Genomic DNA, 23,588 nt, shown 5'->3' on the forward strand with positions numbered 1-23,588 from the left:
GGGTGGGGTAGTGTGAGATGGGGGTGGGGTGGGGCGGGGTAGTGTGAGATGGGGGTGGGGTGGGGCGGGGTGGGGATGCGTGGTTTCTGTTGGCACTGAGGAAGGGGTGTCTTCTCCTGTTGCCGTCTACCAAGTGTTTGTTACATATGCAGCAACCACCTTTGGTCAATGGACACGGTCGTGGCATCTACCGCTCAAGGAAGGGTCATTTTGGCTGTGCTACCCAACACTTGGGTGTAGCCCATGGGTGGGGCTTCTGTTGAGGTGGAGCCATAGCTGCCTCTTTGTGGAATGTCCTTATTTGGTCCCACACCTATCTTCTCACCTCTAATGTCCCTTATATATGTCTCTTTCTTACTGTTCCCTCTTTTTCCTTCCCTTTTATCCCAAACTTCACCTCCCCTCAGGGGGTCTGGGCCCCTCTACTTTTGAGAAAAAGCATTGCTTTTGTGACTTTTTCCCAGCTGTTTTTTTTTCTTTGCTCAGTTGTTGTGCAGGAATGCATGATGGGAAATTGGGAGGGCTGTCAAGTTTTCTTTTTTTGCTTTTTATTATTCTGTGGACCAATTCCAGCAGGGGTTTAGGTAAATGGGAAGGGGATGGAGGGCGAAGGAGGATACAAACAGGGCACCACCTGTAATTTGTTTTATTTGCGTGTTTATTTTTTAAGATCATGAAATACAAACGTGCTGGAGACACAGCAGCAGCGCTGGCTGCTGCACTCACTTGGATGACTTGGCTTTCTCTCAGGATGACGAACAGCTGGATGGGCCCAATGATTGAATGTGTCTGGCTGTCATTGGCCGCCCCTTGTCCAGTCATATAGATGAGCTACAGTGGAGCGGGCGGGACGTCTTCAGATGGCGGTTTTAGGAAGTTAATGTAAGTTTAAGACATTGTGGGGGGGATTTCATGTTGCCCTGAAGCACAGATCTACTTTTGGTTCATTTAACATTCAGACATTGTTCATTTACCTTCAATTACCCAGAAAACAACAAGCTAAGTTCTGCCAAGCTACAATTGCTGACTCCTCCGATTCAGATTTTTCATAGAAACATTTGAATGTTACAAACACGAGACTTTAAAGTGACAAAGACTAACACACACAGTCGACACAGTTGAATCATGATGATAGAGGTCAAAATCAAGTAAACTGTCCCAGATGCAGTCGACTTTTACGTGAGCTTTTCAATGCGGTCTGTTCTTGGGGGCAACAACAAACCTTCAGGGTGCTGGCTGTGTTAGATCATGTACTACTTCCTCTGTTTTAGTAAATGAGAAAAAAAAATGAACCGACAAAACTTATCTGGTGAATGTGGTGCTTTAGAAAACCCTTTGAAACAAACTTGCACACATTTTGAAAAACACACACACACCCCTCCTGACTCGGCCTGTGTAACGTCAGTGCTCATATCACTGTATTCCACATGATAACACACACTCCGGTTAATATTAGTGATGACCTTCTCCTCCTCCCCAACATCAACACACCTACAATCACCATCTTAGTATGTTTTAAGCCCCTCTTGTGTTCTTGTCTCAGATTTTTGCAATATTTGTGTGTACAGCAGTATTTTAATAAAGAATACCAAAACTGATACTGATGTTGAGTCTTTTTTTGGGGGGGAAGCAGTTACAGAGACCATCACTTTTTAATATACAGGTAAAATATAACAGTCATACATAATAAAAACATGGATTTTTACTGTATTATAAACACATTCCTCGTTGGTTTTCTTTGAAACTGCATGATGGGCTTTAACCTCACTTATTACTGGTTTAAGGCACTGCTGTAGCTTATCTGTTTGGGTGGGTGGCTCGTGCCAGAAGGCTGCTGACACCTGAGTTTAAGCTTGCCCTGGACCATTTCTTGTGTGTCATTCCCTGCTTTCCTATACCGACCTATCAAAATAAAGGCTGAAACTGCACAAATAAATCAAATGGAAAAAAGTCTAACTCACGTTTCAAGATAAAATTAAGATGCTTTTATTTTCACAGCAAGGTCATGTTAAACACTCGCAGTGTGACACACAGGACTTCATCTGGGAATAAAACCATGAGCACACTGAATCTTTTCCAGTGGTATTCCACCAAAGTGAGATTTCCACATGAATATGTATGAAAACATTTCAGAGTTTTTAGATAACCTTGCAGTGAAAATAAAGGCATTTTAATTTTTATCTTCAAATGGCAGCGTCTTAGGCTTAAATGGAAACAAAACAATACAGGTATTCCTTCTAAAGAGCACCTCAAATAGAGGTGGGTTCAATGGAGGACGCACTCCTCAAAAAAAAAGGGGGGGGGGGGGGGTCTTTAATGTGTAACCTGCATTTGGATGTGATATAGAAAAAAAAGACACATTTATGTTGTCCGGAAAAGACAAAAGCAGCTGTATACGGATTTGGGCTGTGATGAAGTCTGCAACAGAGCTGTCTAACCAACTAGTATTATACAGAGGAATATACAAACAGGATCAACTGATCATAACTAAGCTAATCTTTGCACATTCAAAGGTTTTTGCAAATGGAAACAAACCCAGCATGAATGATTTTATGAATTAAAGAATACATTGAATTAAAATACACATACTCAGTTGACAGTTTATTAGATACACTTAAATCTTGGAGTCTAACACCGTGGCCTACAAAAAAATCACATTGAGAGTTGGAGCGCGTGGAGAATCTATCGTCCTCACACCAGTTTCATTGTCGGATATTTACCGTAAAATATGAAGCGTGTTGAGGCGGCTGCTGTTGGGATTTGATGCTATATAAATAAAATTAAATAGATTTGTTTCGTCTGCGGTGGAGACTGTGAAAAAATTAGCGGTCTAAAGACGCTTCCTACTAGAACAGCTTTGTATTATTCACTGTCGAAAAAAAAATCCTTGTTTAGCTTTAGACTATGCCTTAATGAAACTTCAGTTTGTCACCTTTCTAAAATAACTAGTCTTAGGTACCAGCTTCCCTCTAACTGGTTGCCCTTGCAAACGGATGTTTTAAGCAGCAGTTGAAAATATAGACTTACTAACATGGTGACCTCGTTCAATATTATGGTCATGCCGCTGTATTTTTATGGTGGGAATAAGGAAACTGATAGCAGGTTCCCTTTAATGAATGTAATTTTTTACCAAGGCTGTTGTGTTGGACCGCAAGATTTACAGCTACGTGTACCTATTAAAGTGGAAACTGAGTAAAATCTACACTCACAAATGGTCAAATTTAAGGTAGTAACATTTTGGTTGCATAACTAAAATAAATACAGGTACATACATTGCGTCTAGCTGTATAATTCAGTGGATAATAACTTTTTCCAGCATGTAGTGACTGTGCAAGAGGAGCAGTTATTTTATACAGCAGTGCTCCTCTTCACAAGGCTTCAGGCATGAGGTACCAATACAATAAGCTCTGATAGTTACATACTAGTGAATACATTCTGCATAACTGCACGGGTATAAGTACTGTCAGGTAAGACTTAGCTGCTCGTAGAAGGGGTAATGTGATGGAAAAGCACTGAGATAATACTTGTGAGGACGCTTTGTTGTACAACAGCATGCGATTTTGCAAAAGTTTCTTAACCTCCTAAGACCTGAACTCTTCTACGGCATGCATTTTTAATTTCGCTTTCATATTTGGGTATATTGGGGCCTGATGAATGTAAGAACAAAGAATTACCAGATTTTTTTTTTTTTTACCTTATTTTTGTTTTTAAGAAAAATAAGAGCCACATATGAGGATATTAGTTTAAAATTTTGATAGAACAGTAGTAGTATAATGTCCTTGTAAGTGGATATCAGGCCCTTGTAGAGCAAAATTGAGTATTTTGATCTAAATAACCCAAAATGTGATGTCCACATATGTGGACGCCAGGTCCTAGGAAGTTAAACAAGTTTGGCTGAAGGAGGAAGATCCAAAATATCTGGGGCATTTAGACGTGCAGATACTATAAAAAGTGAGGTGGGGTAAATTAAAAAGTGTAAGATGAGGTCTGGAGAAATGATAAAAAGCTGTATAAACCCTGTATGAAATTGTGAAAAATACACAAGTGTGGATGCTAAAGGGAGGGGTAGAGGAAGGCTGAGTTATAGTCTGGAGGAGGGGAGCCTCCCTCGTCAGACTCCCAGTCACATGGCAGGATCGAGGGGTCGTTTTCACGGAGACCTGCAATGTCACTGCACAGGAAGGGCACCTGGGTGTCTCGACACTTGGTGAAGGTGAAGAACCTAAACACACAGATTGAGATCGATTGCCTCGTTTAGCGTGCACTGACAGATGAATTGAACATCGAGTGGTCACAGATTAAAGATCTTTACCTGCTGAGATTCCTGTGCTTGCTGCTGTTGCTCTTCGTCATATTCTTCAGTTCCTCAGATGGGAGGACCATGCCACTATCGGTCTGCTCATCCTGAAACCAAAAGTATCAGTGTTAATGGATTTCCTTTAAAGTGATATGTTTTCAAATTAGCAGAAGTGGAGGTGTTTTCTTACATCAGGGGTGGTTTGGTCCTCGCAAGGCAAATGCTCAAAAGTCTGCAGTGTGGCCATGCCCCTCATGTAACTGCACAGATTGGGTTCAGATTGAAAGAGCAAGTTGGAAATATCTCAACCTGTTTCCTGTTTTTAGAATTACTGAATTTACTTTCAGTTATCTCACCCTAACCTCCCAGCTCTCACTTTCTGTCCATTCTTTTGGTTTTATTTCTCAAGACCACTATATTAGAATTTATTATTCATGACCTTTCAAGTCGACACTTATGTGCTGCACTTGCTCATTCTCTTTCCTTTTTTTTTTTTTTTACCTCAGGTTTGTGACTGTGAGCGGATTTTCTTTGAAGGCCTCACAGCGATCACTTTCTCCAGTCATAAAAGATCCCAGAGGAATATAATCCTTCCCATCCTGTTAAAGAGAAAGTGTGAATTGGGGGCATTTTTAAGGCCCTTTGTGTAGACAAATGTTGTTGTAATGATCTCTGACCTGTTGCACTCTCGCTTGTAGCAGCTCTCCCATTGTCTCCACCAAGTTAGTGAAAGTGGGTCGGTCGGCGGGGTTGGCCTCCCAACATGCTAGCATTGTGCTGTAACTGTACACAGAAGACACACAGGTACACTCATGTGAAACAGAAAGCTTTTGCAGAACTCTCTGCAGTAATGTGAAAAACTAAATATAAGCACCTTTAGCACCTTACACCTTTGCAAAACCACTTTTGGCAGCAATAAAGTTTAAGTAATCATTTTCGGTATGTCAATGACGTCCTGAGATCCTGTGGCTGCAAAACAAGCCCAAATCATCACCTCTCCACCACCGTGCAAGGCAGCTGGTATTAGAGATGGACCGATCCGATATTACGTATCGGTATCGGTCCGATACTGACCTAAATTACTGGATCGGATATCGGCGAGAAATAAAAAATGTAATCGATCCATTAAATATCAAAAAACACCTCACAAAACTTGCGACATGGCATAACTCGGATCATAACCGTAGCACATCGGAGCAGTGTGCGTCACGTGATAGAGCGGCTGTGTTTATTTGTAGCCTCGCTACCAAACCAGCATTTCATCTCCGAGGAAGTTATCCCAGAGAGAAGTAAAGCAAGTGTGTAAGTTGATCTCTGAATGTTCGTAAAGCATTCCCACGTTAAGCTTAACAACCGATATATGGAGCGACTGCCTCTTCTCTCTCCCTCCCTCTCCTGCCGCTACTTCATGAAACTGCTTATGATCACCGGATCGGCTTTTCTGTCGCGAGTCCGTCTCTCTTCTTTGTTTTTGGCCCACTTTGCACCAGAAAGAGGAAACCAGCGGCTGAACAACAGCAGCACGTTTAAGCTTGATAAGCTGTTGTTAGAATTTATTTAATATTACTTTCTACACCAGGATCCTTTTCTACGTAGCTGACGGCTGGTAACTGTGCAGGGGCGGATCTAGCAAAGTTTAGCCAGGGGGGCCGATAGGGCATGAACAGGGAAAAGGGGGCACAAAGACATACTTTTCTTTCTTATTCTCATTTAAAATGTCTATCTTTTAATAAATAATTATCTGAATCTTACACCCAAAGTTTTAATCTGATGTAAAATGTATAGAAGTCCATTACTGTATATACTAACTGTTAAGTCTAATATACCCTAGTAAGCTATATTACTTTTTCCTTTGGGAAGATACCATCTGTGCAGTTTGCAATTCTGTTGAAGAAAGATATTGAATCTATTTAATTATTCTTGAAAAATAATTTAATTCTGTGCATTTTTTTTCACACTGCATCAAATAAAAGTTGATTACTTCGATTAAGCATCATGAGGTGGAGGGTGGGGGGTGGTTCCCTATTTTTTTTTTGCTGGGAGTTTGCAACCCTATTTGTTAGTTTGCTTAATATTTCTGCTAAGTACTCTTTAAAATACCAGAATAGTAAGGATGGAGTAGGTTTAAGTTTATTAGATTGATCAGTATTGCTGAACTATGAAATATTTTGGGTGCAGTGTATTTTTTACATACAGGTATAACAGAATAGCTTTAGTGTTGTTGTTTATTTAAACTTGAGTATAAACTTATACAAAATGCAGCAATATATTAAAAACAGTTTTATTGATTAAAAAACACACTATATCGGATTCATATCGGTATCGGCAGATATCCAAATTTATGATATCGGTATCGGTATCGGACATAAAAAAGTGGTATCGTGCCATCTCTAGCTGGTATGAGGTGTTTGTGCTGATATGCTATATTTGGCTTTCACCAAACAAGGTGCTCTGCCAAAGGTCTCCACTTTGCACAATTAATCAAATTTTTTATCTTGATCATGATCTTTTTTTTGCCTCACGCAATTAAATTGAGCACAACTGGGTGATATTTTAATTGCATACAAAAGCAGATCAAGCACTTGCTAAATCAGCACCTGACCACACGCTGCATATACTGATCACATCTTCTTGCTGCACACCGTGCAGCTTAAAGTTTCCTGAACTGGTCTGGACAAGCAACAAAATTTATGACAAGATTTATAAATCAGTGACATTAAAAGACTTATTTATGACAAAATTCAAATGGGAAGTGCTTGTCCCTCAAATTGGATCATCATCATCAACACACACCTGAATTCTGCAGACGAGCAAACTGCCAAAACTTCTACTTTCATAGAAGCAGCCCATTGTTGAAAATAAGTTAACCACGTGCATCTGATTATTAGCACCAGGTTGCTCCTTACCCTCTTAAAGCTATGGAAAAAGTAAGGATGTATCTGATTGCACACAAACAGATATGATAGCAGACATAATAAACTGAAAATTGCGACACACAGATAGCAACAGAAAAAAAAAGTGTCTACTCTAAACATACTTAAAGATTAGCAGTATGATAACAGAATGGCTGTTTTGGAAGTCCAAAACAAACATCTTTCTGTGAAACTGAGAGCTGTGGTTAAGGTTGAAGTCAGTGGTTGGACCTATTTTGGGCTCAAACATCCGCTCAGATCTCTGGTGAACAGAGGGTGGCAAAACCTGCTCCTAACCAGCTCGATCAAAGTTGATCAAGTTGAACAAAAGAGAGCAAATATCGATCACCTTATCTGAACTTGAATAACCTTAAATGAACCTTAACCTTAAATTGTAAGTTAAAGGTCAATTAAGGATACATTTTTTGATTGTTTAAACTTCTGAAAAAAACAGTTTAACTCTCTTTCATACACACACACGGTCAAAACAGTGTCCAAAGTTTTAAATAATGAGGTCAGCATATGTGCAGATGACCACCGTGAGCCCGCAGCTCAGGCTTCAGACAGCACTGAATGCTTTGATTTTGTCGTAGTCTAGCATGAGCTCTGTGTGATATCAAAGAGAGCAGATATGCATAATGTGGCTAGCCGGGGCACACGGCTATGGCTGTAAAGACACCAACTCCGCCCACATGCTGTTCAAACCTTTTGTTTGTGACAAGCACACAATTAGAAGAAAGCCTGCTTAATAAGAAGGCCTTAACGGAGGCTCATAGAGAGAGGAGCTAAGCAGCTTCTGTTAGACAGCGGATGAGCTACATAAGAGCTGCACAAGTTGCTAAAGTTGAGCCAAGAATAAAAATAACAGAGCTGGAAATGAGCACTGGTCACCTTACAGTGTTTTTTCAAAAGAGGATAACTTTAGCAACCATTTCAGATCTTTTAAACCTTCCCATCCATCACCCATCGAGCAATCAATAGGTCTGGATGGGTCCCTGGACCGAAAGTCAATCAGTAAATAGATAGTGGAGTATATTTTCTCCCCATAAGCAGCTGTTAATAGAAAGTGATTGAAGAGACTGGCTATGATGATGCGCTGACAACTAAAGATTAGCAACACATTTTGTTCTTGGAGTTCTACGTACCGGGATTTTCTTACAGTACAACCTAATAAGGTATAAATTTCTGCACAACCCAAACCACCGGCTCGCCAAATCGCTGTGCAGCTGTGCAATTTTTGAGAAATAAATATCAGCTCACATCTCAGGCGTGCTGTATTCTGGCGCTCGCATCCTTGTTCCCCCTTTCAGCCTGTGGCAGAACTCTTCATCTATGTGAAGTCCAGGGTACGGGGATGCTCCTATTAAATGCACACATTTTGGTTCATGAGGCTCATATACTTGTGCAGACATTATGTAATGATTGTCCATCCCGTGCCTATGTTCAGAAAAAGCACACGTCTCTTACCCAAAGAGAAGATCTCCCACAGCAGTATGCCGTAGGACCACACGTCACTCTGGGTGGTGAACACCTTGTCAAAGATGGACTCGGGAGACATCCACTTCAGAGGGAGTCGGGCCTGCCAGACGGTGAAAACACAGGATTACCAAACCTGGCTTATATGAGAAAACTTTGCAGGATGGCTGATTCCAAAGAATCACAATAAATCTTTTTAGGGAAAACAAGTTCGTGATTTTTTGCTTCATACCTTTGAACCACTCAACTTAATGAGTTGCAAATTTATAAAAGCCTTGGTGATAGACTGCCATGACAAAACTACTTCCCCTTTTTGGACTGAAAATCACACCTATTATATGAACAACACTTTGCAAGATGTGCCACTTTGTCTAAAAAAATAAAACAAAAAGCAAAAAAAAAAAAAGAGTAGTGTGTCATCTTTTTCAAACCAGGTTCCTCAGAAATACTCACATCTCCTTTGCGGACGTAGTCGGGGTCTTTGTAGATGTCCCTGGCCAGGCCGAAGTCACATATCTTCACCACTTTATTGTCTGACAGTAAAACGTTCCTCGCGGCCAGGTCTCTGTGAATACACTGATGCAGGCGCACACAGAACACAGATGAGGACATAAAACCAGTATACGTGTATGTGTATGCCCACAGGTGGAATAGCAAAGAGTCAGACCTTGCGAGAGGCCAGAAACTCCATTCCTCGTGCCACCTGAAAGCTGAAAGAAATGAGATCCTCCAAGTAAAGAGGGGAATTGGGAGCAGTTTGTGGATCTAGAAGCAGAAGAAACAGAGAGGTGTCAAAAGCAGTTTGATTAATGACGAGAATAAAATGTTCACCAGGCTCAGGTCTTACAGAGGCCCTTCTCATCTCTCTCATCAAAGTCTGTGTGAAAGCTGCTCTGGTCATCGGACACGCTGCTGTCCCAACACTGCCCTCCACCTTTTACTCCAGCCAGCTGAATGAATCAAATAAAATACTGCATGATGAAGTAAAATTTAACATCTTTAACATCGTCCAAGTTGCTGGTGAACCACATAGTGGTAGGTTTAGGGTTAGACTGCAGTTTAACTGTATATCAAACATGCCTTACAAATCAGGTGTCTTGCAGGCATTTTGGTCTTACAGTTCCTCTGCTATAAGATGACACTTCGGGTATGTTAGATTGGATTGAGGGCTGAGGCTGACATGTCCTCTGAGATCTTCTAAATTGTAGTTTTTTAATTATTTGTTAGTGGAAAATGAATGAAAACATATTTTGCTTTTGGGAACTGAAGAAACTTTTGAGCTATTTGTGAACTTTGAAATTAGAGAACATCGTGTCCCGCTTAAGAACTGATAAACATCTTTGAACTTCAAACCGATTGCAGAAGTGAGTTTTTTAAGTGTGCGATTTTGTAACCGTGTACAGCACAAGGGGGTTAGTATTGTTCCGTCAACCACAAGTAACTCAAAGGCTTGTTTTATTTTAAAAAATAAGTTCAGCAGCTGAACTCACCCGGTCTTGTACAAACACGTCTCTCTTGTTCTTTAAGAAGGTTGAAAGATTTCCAAAACGACAGTACTCGACAATGACCATGAGCGGTCCTGTACACACAGGACAGACACACACACTATAGTCGTAGTAAGTGCAAGGCAAGGTTATCACATTTAACTAAACCTAAACTAAAACATGTGAAAGTAGATGTGAAAAAAAAACCACAGTTTAGTTAAGAAGAAATAAAAACAAAAACTGGACCTTTGAACAAAAATAATTTAACTGAAATTATTTTGTGAACTTGTAAAACTTACAAATTAAATACAAATATAGAGGAAATATCCTTAACTTTAGTATTAGTTAGTGTAATAAAAATTATGGTAAATTATGTTCTTAAAAATTTGGTAAAACTTTGCCTGATGAGGCTTTGATGGATGTGCTTATTGAGTTTGTTTTTACAGATTTTCCTAAATATGACATATGTCCTCTATTCAATAATAATTAAAAATAAAAATAGAAGACCAAAGCTAATGAAAGAATAGTGAAATTAATAAGACCTAACCCAAAACAAATGGGTTTCAAAGAGTTAAAACTAAACTGAAGTGACAAAAAACTGTCTTGAAACTGACTGAAACTAAACTGAATTAAATAAATAAATGAATCAATAAATAAAAATAATGATAAAACACAAAAAAGTAACTATAAATACAACAAACTGTAATAACTCTGTTGTAAGGCCACAGATGTGCAGGTACTGATTGCGAATTCAAGTAAGTTAACAGGAACACAGTGACTCCACACATATGTGGTGACAAATGCATGGAAACCCCTCCACACACACACACACACACACACACACACACACACACACACACACACACACACACACACACCTCCTGGTTTGGTGCAAGCTCCCAGAAGGTTCACGACATTCAGATGGTTTCCAATGTGGTTGAGGATCTTCAATTCAGTCATCAATGCCTTGTGTTCGCTGGCTGTAGCGCCCTCTGGTGGATAGAAGGAAGAATAGTAAAGTGAGTGGCACAAAAGGGTTTTAAATTGTAGTTAAATTTAACCGAATATCATGGACCTAACCTTTGAGCATCTTCACAGCCACAGTCTTGCAGCTGGTGCCGTTGTCTATACCAAATGCAGATGCCTGCATGACTTTACCAAAGGCCCCACGGCCTAGAAGCTTTCCTGAGAGAAAAAAGACAGCGTGAGAATGTGAATGAAACGGATACGGGAGGTGTGTTTTGTGTCTTTTTAAAACAACTCAGTTAATTATGATTATCATCCAATCCAGATGTGAGGAGCTGATAACAGAAGACTTTAGACCGTACCAGCTGCCCATCTGCCCAAATCCCGCCCTGATGACCGTAAGAGCTGATTAGTTTCGGTAAACACTGTTTACATGTCTCATGCTGGGGTTAATTAGCTGAGCACAGACAACACAGACTAAAAGTCTGATTAATGGAATGAGAGTCACTCCCAATAATAAGCTGATAAGGTCTATGAGAAAATCCTTGTGTTGTTACGTGGGCTTAAATACCTCCTTTCTCTCCCACTGCATTCACAACATCAGTCTAATCTCAGCCCACACAAGGGTATCAGCTAAAAACATTTTTTCTTTAATAGATTGAAGCAGCATACCTAATTTCAGGCGCTCCCGGGGAAACTCCCATTGGTTGGGGTCATAATGCAACCTCTCGCACTGCTCATCTATCGGCCCCTCTCCTGTGTCCAGTACGATTGACAAGTACTCGGTTTTGGTGTATGAGCTGTTCGGCTTTGGAAGACAGTCGGTATCAGTAAAAAGAAAAAAAAATGAATTACTACCGTTTTTCATCCAGAACCTGGCAGATTAGCTGCACCATAGTCAGTTTAGAGGGACGTCTGAGACATTGAAAAGCAAGCGGACATAAATAAATAACTATAAAGTCAGATTTTTAGTTACTGTGAAGCTGAGAGCACCTTTAAAAGGTTTGTCTATGCATAAAGGAGACATTAAAATCATAGATTTGTCATCAAATCATGTCGTCAAAAGCTATTATTTAATGAGTTAGTTTCATTTATCATATTCTATTATAATATACGCTATTATATATTTTATATGTATCATATTATTACTATTATTACTGTATATAAATGTACCAGCATAGAGCATAGTTTGCACCCTAGCAACCGTTTTCTCTAACAACGGCACATTGAAAAGGAAAAAAAAAGTAAATTGTGCATTCAAATGCACAATTAAATTGTTTTTGTACGTATAAATGTCAATGCATTAATTAGTATTTTCTGTTGTAGACTAAACCGCCAAGCAGTTTCCGTAGTGTAGTGGTTATCACGTTCGCCTCACACGCGAAAGGTCCCCGGTTCGAAACCGGGCGGAAACAGACCTTTACTTTAATCTCTCTAAAAAACAAAATAACTCAATATCCCGGAGGAACCCAACCGAGGGATTAATAGAGTATCATCTAATCATCTAGTCTAATCTAAACCACTAGTTCTTTAAACATATACAAACACCTCGCATCAGTCTAGGAAAAGAAAATTATTATGGAAATTGTTATTTACCAGCATAAAAATATTCACTGAGAAAAACATGAAAGAGGAGAGGGAGGTTAAAGGAAGAGCTGAGGAGCTGGTGAAAAATCACTCTCAATCCCAACACAGTTAACTTTGGTTCTGTGAATTCAGGATGATCGCCAAAACATGATGGGCATTTGTCATGGTCATCCTCCAGCCAGTTATTCTTTCAGTGACATAGAAAACATAACTGACTGCAGGATGGAGTATCTGTGCCAACTTGGAGGGGTAAGGGGATCTTAAGAGTAAAAGTGGAGCCTCTTCCTGCCCATCTAAAGCTACCACCAAAGCTACCACACATCAGCCAGAGTAGCATTACACAAGTCCAATAAGTGGGATAATGGTAGGGCAGAAGTGCTCATCTTAGTCAGGCCAGAAATGCTACAGTGTGGGAAACACTTAGACACCAAATAAAAGTGGCAGCACGCAAACTGCTGTGAGGCAATCAAATTGGCAGGAGAGTGAGAAACACTCAGCCACATGACAAACAGATGAAAATAGCATATACAACACTGTAGGATCACAACACAAGGCTGCTGCGCAGCAAAAAGGCTCAGCTCTATTATTCACAATCAGCACCTGTGATGTCGACATGGATAATGGCTATTACTGTAGTGTTGCCTCTGTACATAATTACAGTGGATGCGATAGAAGTGGAAGATGTTCAGTTTTAATTACAGGGATTTGCAAAAGTATTGGATTTACTGTTTATGAGTTATAGACATTTTTTATACAGATTGCCTCACAGAGAGAAACTGTGGATGGATTGTGAAGTGTACAGGATAATGATCTAAAGCATACTGTAAAAGCAATCTAGGACTTTTTCAAATATATGAAGCATAGAAAACATAAAATTGATAGTACATATTTTCCTCATTATGCATAAAACAACAAAAAAACCAAGCAAAATAATCCTCTCACCTGCTTCATTTTTCGTATGAAGAGCGTGAGCAAAAACCAAAAGAGAGCAGCCACCACACAGGTACAGGTGAGAGTAGGGATTTCAAGAAATGAGCTTTCTGGAGCACCTGCACACATAAACACACCCAGTAGCTTAATGCTGCTTAAATCTCAAGGTATTTATTCTTTTCTCTACATAAAAATCCTGGACTGAGCAGCGCAGGGCAGAATATATGTACATAAAAGAATATATTAATTGATAAAATTAATGTTTATTCCTTTATGCAGTTCTGAGAATTACAATAGTTTATCAGACTGAGGTACTTGATGCTTTAATTATCCATCCGAATGGGGTCACTGTGATTTCAAGGTCACATAACGCACAAAGACCATCATCCTCCCCTCCCATTAAATCTGGGTTTATTACTATTTTCAAATCTTTTTAATGGGATGATGAAGAAATGCCCAGCTCACTACTATGTGGAGCCTCTTGGAGACGTAGGCTGGACCCTTCCGGAGGAAATAAAAATGGGAGACAGCTTCCTTCCTCACTGATCCGAACACAACAACACACACACACACACACACACACACACACACACACACACACACACACACACACACACACACACACACACACACACACACACGATCAGTTCTCCTTTTCCAGACCTGGACTGGGAGGAACCCCAGAGGTCCTGCCTTCTCTACTACCTCCGGACGTCAGTGTGTGTGTGTGTGTGTGTGTAGGTGTGTGTGTGTGTGTGCGCGTGTGCGTGTGTATGTGGGTGTGTGAATGAGGGAAACTGAACAAAAGGCTGAGTACGTTTATGTTAAGACGTACTTTGATCAATGTTTACTTAGAAATTAATAAACAGACGTTCATCATCCTCCATTAATAGAACTGACACACTCTCTGCATAAACACTACATCAAACAATGTGATGTACTTTACTAAATGTCTGCATCCACATTACACACCTATTTAAACACGTGAAAACAAAGCACGTTCAAAAGTGGTTATATATGGATGTGTTACATCGGCAACTGTGTGGAGAGCCAATTAAAAGGCAGCGATCCTTACCGCTAACCCATATGTAGGCCGAGCTCTCCGCAGACCCCCTCTCATTGGTGGCCTGGCACGTATACAGACCCTCGTCCTCCACTGTGATCCGGTCAATATGGAGCCTCGCTTCCTCTGCTGATATAACAATACCTGAAGACGGCATCAAATAAGTTACAGACCACCGGTTTACCGCTAAAGTTTACACGTTAAGATTTCTTTACCTGATCCCTGCAGCAGAGCACGCTGGTCTTTGTACCATGTGATGGTTGGGGGTGGGACCCCTCGAGATGGACAGCTGAGGGTCACTGAGCTGCTAACATTGACGGTGCAATCTGTCAAATTACTCACCAGGACAGGAGGCTCCAGGACTGAAGGGGGAGAAAGAGATGAATTATACTAACTTTAATCTGAATTTTCTGCTTAATCTGTCTCATGTAATATTTGAGAGATTGTGTATTTATGGGACTTATATTGCCACTACTACTACTTCTAATAATAAAAATGAGCTCAAAAACATTCTGAGTGGTTCCTCGAGAAACTACTGCAGCAGTGTCAGTGGTTCCTTGAGGATCTTTTGCATCTAACAGTGCAGCACAGATGAGTGTTTGGGTGTGTGTGTGTAATCTAACTGAATGCATTAATTATACTGTCCTTGTGGTTTATGCATGTATTTCCATTTTCCCCTTGTTTTATACTTCTGCTCCACTATATTTCAGAGGTAGGCGATTGATTTTACTTCATATCATTATTGAAGAAGTATAGTAATTTTTTACAAATATTTTTTGCAGCAAAAAACACAAAAATAATCAAGTTTAAACATTCATTTGACAGATTACCGAGACACCAGAGTACTGTTTAAAGCAAAATCATCTCCACTTTGATTGTATGGTAACATTATGCCATAGTGAGTTCATTTCCTTTTTGATGAAATAAAGAAACATTAGCGAGCTTCAGACGTTTGTGTCATCTTAGAATAATTTGTACTTTGAGCACATTGTTTCTGGCAGTTTCCACTGCTGTGTCTACTTTTAGCTCTGTTTTGATCTATACTAACTAAGGAAATGGAAGTCTCTTTTGCTTATTGCCAACTTTGTTCATTTTCATACTCTTCATTACAGTTTTTCCGCTTTGCCTGTTGTGGCCAAAATTAGTGACTGCTGAACAGTAAAAATACACCAGAACGGGAATCGTGAGCCAAAATACACGTCGATTGTGTATTTTAGCTGTATATACAACTACAGAGTCACCTGAATATGGCATTAATTGCACACACATGCACACACAAACATAAATTTGTAAGATTATTGTTTGCTGAGGATTATTTAAAATCTGTAGAAATGCAACCAGAGCTATTTTCTCCCACAGTTCTCTGGATCCGTGCCACTTCTGGACAATAAGTATGAGCTGGTAGTGACACATGTAGAAGAATGGGCTTGATGAAAACAGATTTTTCTTTATTATGGAAAAACACAACTGTGCCCTTGACTTTGGCCCTACGACTGCTCATGTTTGGGTCCTCTGGCACCTTATATCGAACTGTCACCTGTACGCTACTTGCAAGTGTCACCAGTAGTGACACGTTTGAATAATTGATAAATAAATGTATAGATGAATATGAATGGAGTTACATACATGTTTTCTTCTTTGTTATGTGATTTAAATGTTAAATTAGCAGAAGTTTGGATCATTTTAGGATTATTTTGGTTACTCCTCTTGAGCTAAAAGTCCCCGTAGTTGACCTTTAAAGTAACTTTATAGCCTCTACATAACTTGAAGTACAGTAAGGATCCATTTACCCACTGCTGATAATAAGAACTAAAAATAAGCACTTCTCAGTTCTTGTGGGCTAATCTGTTTTTTCACCACTTGATAATTAACAAAAAAAAAAAGCTAGTTTTTACAGTAGTCACAGTCGTAGTTACAGTCTTGAACAGTTTTGTGATAAACTGAAACTGCTGCTATTTGTTTCCCATAGTTTTCTGGACCCGTGCCACTTTTGGACAATAACTACAACGCTGGTAGTGACACACGTGGAAGAGTGGCCTTGCCTTAAACCTGTGACTCAGCTGAAGGCTGGGTCCTCTTGGGCCTTTTTTGTATTAATAACCCTGCAATACAAAGAGCAGCAACAATGGGGTGAATTCAAGGTTAATAAAATTAAACTCAAAACTCAAACTAAATATGAAAAACTAATAATAAATTTTTTTATTATTATTATTATTAGTTTTTATTGAACTTCATGACAGATTTAAAAAATAAAAAAATAAAACATGAATTTGGATTGGAGTTTTAACTTGCATTATATTTGCAACATTTCTTCCCTTCAATTTATTGCTAAAAATGTATCGTGCAATTTTTTAGTGTGGGCGGTACTCACACTTCTGCTGTAGGAGTCTCAAAAACATACAAAAAACTCACGTAACAAATCTGACTCATTCAGTGTGAAGGGGTTAAAAAAAATAAGCCATCTGAAATAAAATAGAAATATCCAGGAATTGTTCTTAATTTACGTCAACGCAACATTCCGGACAAAGCTTTGGTACATTTTCTTTACTAAGACGTTGGATGTATACATGACACAACTTTGAGTTCAGAAAGTGTTGTGTGTATTCATAGCTAGAGAGTGATTCCTGTTCTGAAGTGATAAATAAATGGAGTAAAAGTGAAAGTAATAAAAATGAAAGTAAAACTAAGGATTTTGAAACAAGAAAAACTGAGCTGAAACAATCAAAAATCACTCCGGAAATGAAGTGAAACTGAATTGAACTAAAAACAAAAGAAAAACCAAAACTAATTTCAGAACGTTTTCATTGTGCGGACAGCTGCTTGTGCGTGAGTGCATACAATGAGGCCAACACAGCTCTTATACACTATAACTGCACAATGATACATGATAATAAAAACAGATGACTTCATACTCTCCATGTTTTACATTTTTCTCCGTTTCTCCCCTTTTCTTGTTTTTCCAGCCCCACCACCACCACTTCTTTCATCCTGGTCACCCCGTATCTCTAGTAATTCCCTTGCTGGGTGTCCTGTGGGAGGAAGTTGACGCGCTAAGCCCTGATTGTATTGAGAGCAGCCGTAAAAGACACGAAGAAAAGTCACTTAACCACAGCAACTGATTGTTGTTTCCTCTATCTTCCTCCTGCACAACAATTGATGATTGTCTGCGAGGGCTGGGGCCTGACAGTGTCTGATTGGCTGATTGTTCCTGCAGCGCTGCGCAGGGGCCTGTAAATGTGGCATTGTGGGAAGTGCCATTGTGTGCTCTTCCTCCAGTCAAGAGCTCATTCCCACGTGAAAGAGGTGCTGAGCTGGAGTGCAAGAGCAAAGCTAGGGTGGGGCCCCAGGAAACTAAGGGGACCCATTCCCAAGCAGCAAGACCTCTGCAAATGTGTGTGTTTGCAAACAAGTGCAACATAAAGTACTAGAACAACATGAAGAGGCTGTGAGTTTAAATGTCCCCAATATTTCCTTTTTTCCTTTTCTTTTTATAGAAAACTAATTTTAAGTTAAACTCCTTCTGTAGGTCTGCAAACACATATTCAAGATCGCCATAAGCAAAACAGTTCAAACTACAATAGGTTTCACTAATCTTCAAAAGCTTTGTGCAGCTTTATGTCTCTTGATTTCATTTATCCCACTGGAAGAACTTCAAACCTTGCATGTCATTATTTGTAAGAAGGCAAAGAACTTAAAACCTCTAGCATGAGCCAGCAAATAACTAGCTGTGGAATTTCACTCCTAAATACTTCCTGTGTGAAGGTTAAAAGACTGGATTTATAATATTAAATATATCTGACTTTGTGTGGTTTTAAAAGGGTACTGTAAAAAAAAAGCTTTCTTCTTTATGAGTGCATTAGGTTGAGATTACTCACTTGTCACCTCCACCTGTGTGTCCAGGTGTGTCTCCTGCCCGGTGACGATGTGGCGGGCGGAGCATCTGTAGGCTCCACTGTCTCTGGCCGTCAGGTTGTTTATTAACAGGACCAGTGAGTTGGAGAACTCTCCAAATGTGAACTGCTGATTATTCAAGCCGCGAGACTGGGCTTCCTCTGTGTTGTTCACTCTCTGCCATGACAGTGCTGTGTACAGGTATTTATTGGCTAAACAGGTGAGGCGGAGGTCTCCACCCTCTCTGGCCTCCTCCAGCTGCTTTACACAGAAGCCTCCAGGGACATCTGATGGAGACACAGAGCAGAGAATTACATGAATTAGTTGGAAAGAAGAAGTAAGGATGAGGTATAAACAAATAACCTTCCACTGAGATGAATAAGCCGTCTCAGTTTCCCGACATGCGAGTCTGGATCCTGACTGGTGCCTGAAACCAGGAGAGCTCATTCTACCAAGTCTTCATTTCTATAACCTTTGATGACTATGTTGAATGGCCATTGTGGGTTAAAGCAGGTAGTGCAATACAGTAAAAAGGCTTTTTATTTACTTTAGCCATCTGAAACTTCCCGTGGAAACGGCTTGAGAGTTTCCTGATGGCAGATAGTGTTTATCTTTCCCGAACACCCCAAGGCCTCCCGAAATAAAGTGGACCTGCCAGTCCAAGGAAGTGCGCTGCACGGGGAAGTGGAACGATAAGAGCGCCAGGTTCCTGTTTCGCTCTTGCTCACACACTAAAAGCTCAGCGCAGCCTGACTGCAGACACATACACACTCAGGTTTTACCTGTACAACACACTTCACATGGCACGCAAAACTACAGAGTACGAAATGTACGTGATGCATGCAAACTGTTATGTGCTACCAGGTATTTTCAACTATCTTTGTGCAGACATTTCTGCTCAGCTTTACTTCAGTTCTTGTATCTGAACAGTATTTCACACTTCTGGTTTTAAGTATATCTGCATCATACTGACTGCAGTTTTATTTTATTCTTATTGTCAACCATTTAAATCCATTGCTCTGAGACATCAAGGTCTCTTTTTATATCAGTGTGGTGATCTTGCTGCAATATTCTTGCAGGTCTCTGACACAACCATCCCATCCCTAGCTTTAGATTTAAATCCTCGTCTATGTAATATTTTGCTATTTGTTTTTCTTTATCTGTACCAATCTCCAACTTCCTTTCACTCTTGATTTATTTTCCTGTTGATTAAAATATCCTTATCTTTTTTTGTTTTTCAAACATGATCATTATGCGAATAAGCTTGTCTGCACATTTGCACATATTTATGGCCTCTTCATTTACTGCTAATGTTGACTGAAGGGTATTTTGTTTTTCATACAACATAGTAAAGATGTTGTAAGCTCAAGTTCATCATAAAACCCTGAAAATGTGCCAGCCATTAGGGCACAGGTGTCGAACTCCAGGCCTCGAGGGCCAGTGTCCTGGAGGTTTTAGATGTGTCCTTGATCCAACACAGCTGATTTAAATGGCTAAATTACCTCCTCAACATGTCTTGACGTTCTCCAGAGGCCTGGTAATGAACTAATCATTTGATTCAGGTGTGTTGACCCAGGGTGAGATCTAAAACCTGCAGGACGCCGGCCCTCGAGGCCTGGAGTTCGACACCCCTGCATTAGGGAATGTATGAATGTGTGTGTGTGCATTGGTGTAAAAAGCAAATCAATATGAATCATAGATTTCAGAGGATTTTAACCTTCATGTTAGTAATGGAGTTATTTACAGTTAAGTTTTTGAATAAAGGTGTTTTTTATGTGTGTTATTTTGCCTTTGTGGATTTCAGCTTTAATTCAAGGTGTTGTGCAAAAGTATTGCATTAACTGTTCAGGATTTACAGCCATTCTTACACACAGTCCCACATTTTCAGAGGCACAGAAGTAAGAGGTCAACTGGCCAACAAGCAGTTTTTCCCTTGAACTCTTAAGTTATCATTAGACTAAAAAACCCAAAATAATCTGTTACTCTCCTTAAAAATAATGATTCATGAATCCACTTCCCAGCTCTGCAACACCAAAAGGCCCAAAAAGACCAGAGAAGGTGACTAAAATGGATGATCGCAGAATTCTTTCCATGGTTAAGAAAAATCCCATCACATTATCTAGTTAAGAACAGTCTCAAAGAGGTAGATGCATCATTGTAAGGTCTACAATGAAGAGACCTTCATGGGTGTAAATACAGAGGGTTTGCAAAGGTACAAACCACTGGTTACATTCAGGAACAAGAAGGAAGCATTAGACTTTGTCAGGAAACAAACTAAAAGAGCCTGCACTGGTGAAAAAAAGATCTTTGGAAAAATTAAAACCAAGTTAAACTTGCACCAGAATGAAGAGAAAACAGCTCATGAAGTTTAACGCATCATCTGTCAAACATAGCGGAGACAACATGATGAACCTGCCTCTTTTGGCTGCTGTGCTGGCAGGTTGTCTTTGTGTGTTTTGTGTTAGAGATGCACAGCGGGTGTGGTTGAGTTATTAGTGACTGGGAACACCTCGGCCCAGTCTTCACCAGTATAGACGCGCACTCCATTTACTCCCTCAGGGGGAAAAACAACTCGACCTTTTTCCTTTTCTCTCTACCCAAATAACATTTCACTCGCCACGTTAGGCAAAAAGCAAACATGCCAACACTACTCACTTACTGACTGAGGAATGTTTTTTTTCCCTTTGTAACTTCATTGAGTTTTGCTGAATTCAAATAAAATGTTTTTGTTGTTTTACTTGACTAATGGTCTGATTATGTGTCACAGCTTTTAAGCCACTCATGACAGAATAGTAATGTATGGCTGCCAAAGGAATTAAGCCACTATTGTACATTCATGATGTGAGAGCTGCTAGAAGTAGTAGGATGAATTGTAAAGTGTACAGGGCTCTATTCTCTGCTTTGATTCAGCCAAACGGCACAAAACTGATCGGACAGTGCTTCACAGTGCAAATGACTCAAAGCAAACTGCAAAAGCAACCCAAGAGTTTCTTAAGTCAAAGAAATGGGATATGTTTCAGTGGCCAAGTCATTCACCTGATCTCAACCCAATAGAGCACATTTCACAGGTATTAAATACAAAACTGAAGGCACAGAGACCCACATACCGAAGGCAGCTGCAGACCTGGCAAAGCATCTTAGGGGCGAAAACAGAACATTTGGTGATGTTCATGGGTTCTACACTACAGAGAGTCACTGACTGCAGAGGATTTTTATCCAAATATTAAAAACAATCCTTATATTTAAGATTATGTTAGTTTTTCCAATTGAGTGTCTAAAAAAGGGTGGACTTTGTGTTAAAAGCTGTCATTTTTAAACAATTCATGCAATACCTTTTTAAAGTCCCTGAATTAAATCTGAGAGTCTGCTCTGCAATTTCATCTTGAATGTTTGAAATTCCACTACAGTGGTGTGCAGAGACAAATCTGCAAAAAACTAAAATAAATCTAACTATATATTTGAATGGGTAAAATAATCAAATACAGTATAAGATAGTTTGGTGTTTCTATTTTGGGAACATGCAGGCTCTGCATAAAGAGACTTTGAGTTAATGTACAAAGGATCAAGCAGAAGCTTTACTCCATGTTTATGATGTGGGAATAAGGAAAGAAAACTCCCACAATGATTGATCTTGTCTGGGATCACCTGTGATGTAGAAGTGGATGTCTAGCTGGTCTGCCCCCGCAGAGTTGGAGGCGATGCAGCGATACACTCCAGACACAAAGGCCTCTGCGACAGTCAGGACCCCCACCGTCTATGGAGAGCACAAACATCCGCATGAACAAACCGGCACTTAGGACATTATGAAAAACACCCACATTCATAAAGTTCAGGCTCATTACCTCTGCCACTGATGGCAGGAATCATGTTTTCCATGGGCTCACTGAGAAGACAATAGTGGTCTCTGAGCCAGACCTCTTGCCCATTTCCAACTTAGTAGGTCAACACTCGTATTATAGGTGAGAAGCTCCAAGTGTGTGCAGGAGAGACTTTACTACGAGTGAATCTGCAAGCATGTGCAGTGGAGTGTCCCTTTAATAAGAGGTTTAAAATATTATGCACACTCTTTTTGGATTAGTGCACCTGCAGGAAAGGAATATGCCAGAATTTGGACATGAAATTTTTCCTATAGAGCAAACTGGGATTTTTTTTAAAGCTCATTTTCTACACTAATGTAACTAGACAGCCTGTTTCTAGCCAATCACAGCTTTTCTGTCAGTCCCAGTGTGTATTTCTGTTCTTTACTTACCCTTTTCTTCCCCCGAAGCACTTCCTCTCTGTGCGTAACACTCAGGATGTGGTTGTGTGTAGACGAGGCGGGAAGACTCTCTGTCACAGGGCTCCATAGTGAGGAAGACGTGGGACAAACACACCTTGAAGGCGGAGGAAGAGAGGGACTCAGCTGTGTTTGACAAAAATAATTTTTGGCTGCTTCCAGGTGTGCGAGTGTTTTTCTCAGCTGTGCTCAGCAGGAGGAAGAGCAGAACATCAGGAAAACGCTTTGACAGCTGCTGCTTGATGTTAAACCATGAATCACATCATCGTTACTATCACCACATTTTTGTCAATAGCCTCATGTCGTCTTTCCCTGCCCTGCAAGCTGACAATAGTGGATCTTTGAAGTGCTATGTAATGTTGGATTGTTCATCTATGAAGGATGCAGAGGTGGTATTGTCATCCTGCCGATTAACTTCCTTCTATTCTTAACAAATTAGCCCACATTTCCAGGACACGAGTTCCTGTCCCTCAATGACTCTTGCAAGTCTAAATCCATAGATTACACACCGGAGGAGCTGTGGGAACTTGAGCTTATGCAAGACGCTTTTTGGTTATTTACGCACATCACCTCATGACGAAAAAATTCTTAAATTATACAAGAGTTGGGTGGGGCCTTAATACACATAGACTGCTTGATCAGTTAGTTTCACAACTCTAGGAGAGAAGATCATCCCTCGGTTTTTTTTCCATTTCTTGTAATTAGT

General features: G+C 40.0%; 1 protein-coding gene and 1 non-coding gene across 2 annotated transcripts in view; one reads left to right on the forward strand and one right to left on the reverse strand.

The window, feature by feature from the left end:
• Nucleotides 1-2,309: 2,309 nt before the first annotated feature.
• Nucleotides 2,310-23,588, reverse strand: part of flt1 (fms related receptor tyrosine kinase 1) — a 40,267-nt gene continuing 18,988 nt past the window's right edge. The window contains exons 11-30 of the mRNA XM_063483686.1: nucleotides 22,856-22,979; nucleotides 22,252-22,360; nucleotides 18,591-18,893; nucleotides 14,931-15,077; nucleotides 14,728-14,859; nucleotides 13,665-13,771; nucleotides 11,808-11,943; nucleotides 11,250-11,354; nucleotides 11,048-11,161; nucleotides 10,176-10,264; nucleotides 9,533-9,635; nucleotides 9,353-9,450; nucleotides 9,139-9,261; nucleotides 8,677-8,788; nucleotides 8,470-8,569; nucleotides 4,975-5,080; nucleotides 4,799-4,896; nucleotides 4,488-4,557; nucleotides 4,313-4,404; nucleotides 2,310-4,222 (exon numbers count right to left, since the gene is read on the reverse strand). Coding sequence (XP_063339756.1) covers nucleotides 4,054-4,222; nucleotides 4,313-4,404; nucleotides 4,488-4,557; nucleotides 4,799-4,896; nucleotides 4,975-5,080; nucleotides 8,470-8,569; nucleotides 8,677-8,788; nucleotides 9,139-9,261; nucleotides 9,353-9,450; nucleotides 9,533-9,635; nucleotides 10,176-10,264; nucleotides 11,048-11,161; nucleotides 11,250-11,354; nucleotides 11,808-11,943; nucleotides 13,665-13,771; nucleotides 14,728-14,859; nucleotides 14,931-15,077; nucleotides 18,591-18,893; nucleotides 22,252-22,360; nucleotides 22,856-22,979 — 2,437 coding nt within the window. The 3' untranslated portion in view covers nucleotides 2,310-4,053. The remainder of the gene's footprint in view (nucleotides 4,223-4,312; nucleotides 4,405-4,487; nucleotides 4,558-4,798; nucleotides 4,897-4,974; nucleotides 5,081-8,469; nucleotides 8,570-8,676; nucleotides 8,789-9,138; nucleotides 9,262-9,352; nucleotides 9,451-9,532; nucleotides 9,636-10,175; nucleotides 10,265-11,047; nucleotides 11,162-11,249; nucleotides 11,355-11,807; nucleotides 11,944-13,664; nucleotides 13,772-14,727; nucleotides 14,860-14,930; nucleotides 15,078-18,590; nucleotides 18,894-22,251; nucleotides 22,361-22,855; nucleotides 22,980-23,588) is intronic.
• trnav-cac (transfer RNA valine (anticodon CAC)) lies at nucleotides 12,478-12,550 on the forward strand. Its single transcript has one exon. It is a non-coding gene; the product is annotated as a tRNA-Val (tRNA).

This window comes from Pelmatolapia mariae, linkage group LG9 (genome assembly GCF_036321145.2).
Source record: "Pelmatolapia mariae isolate MD_Pm_ZW linkage group LG9, Pm_UMD_F_2, whole genome shotgun sequence".
NCBI lineage: Eukaryota > Metazoa > Chordata > Actinopteri > Cichliformes > Cichlidae > Pelmatolapia > Pelmatolapia mariae.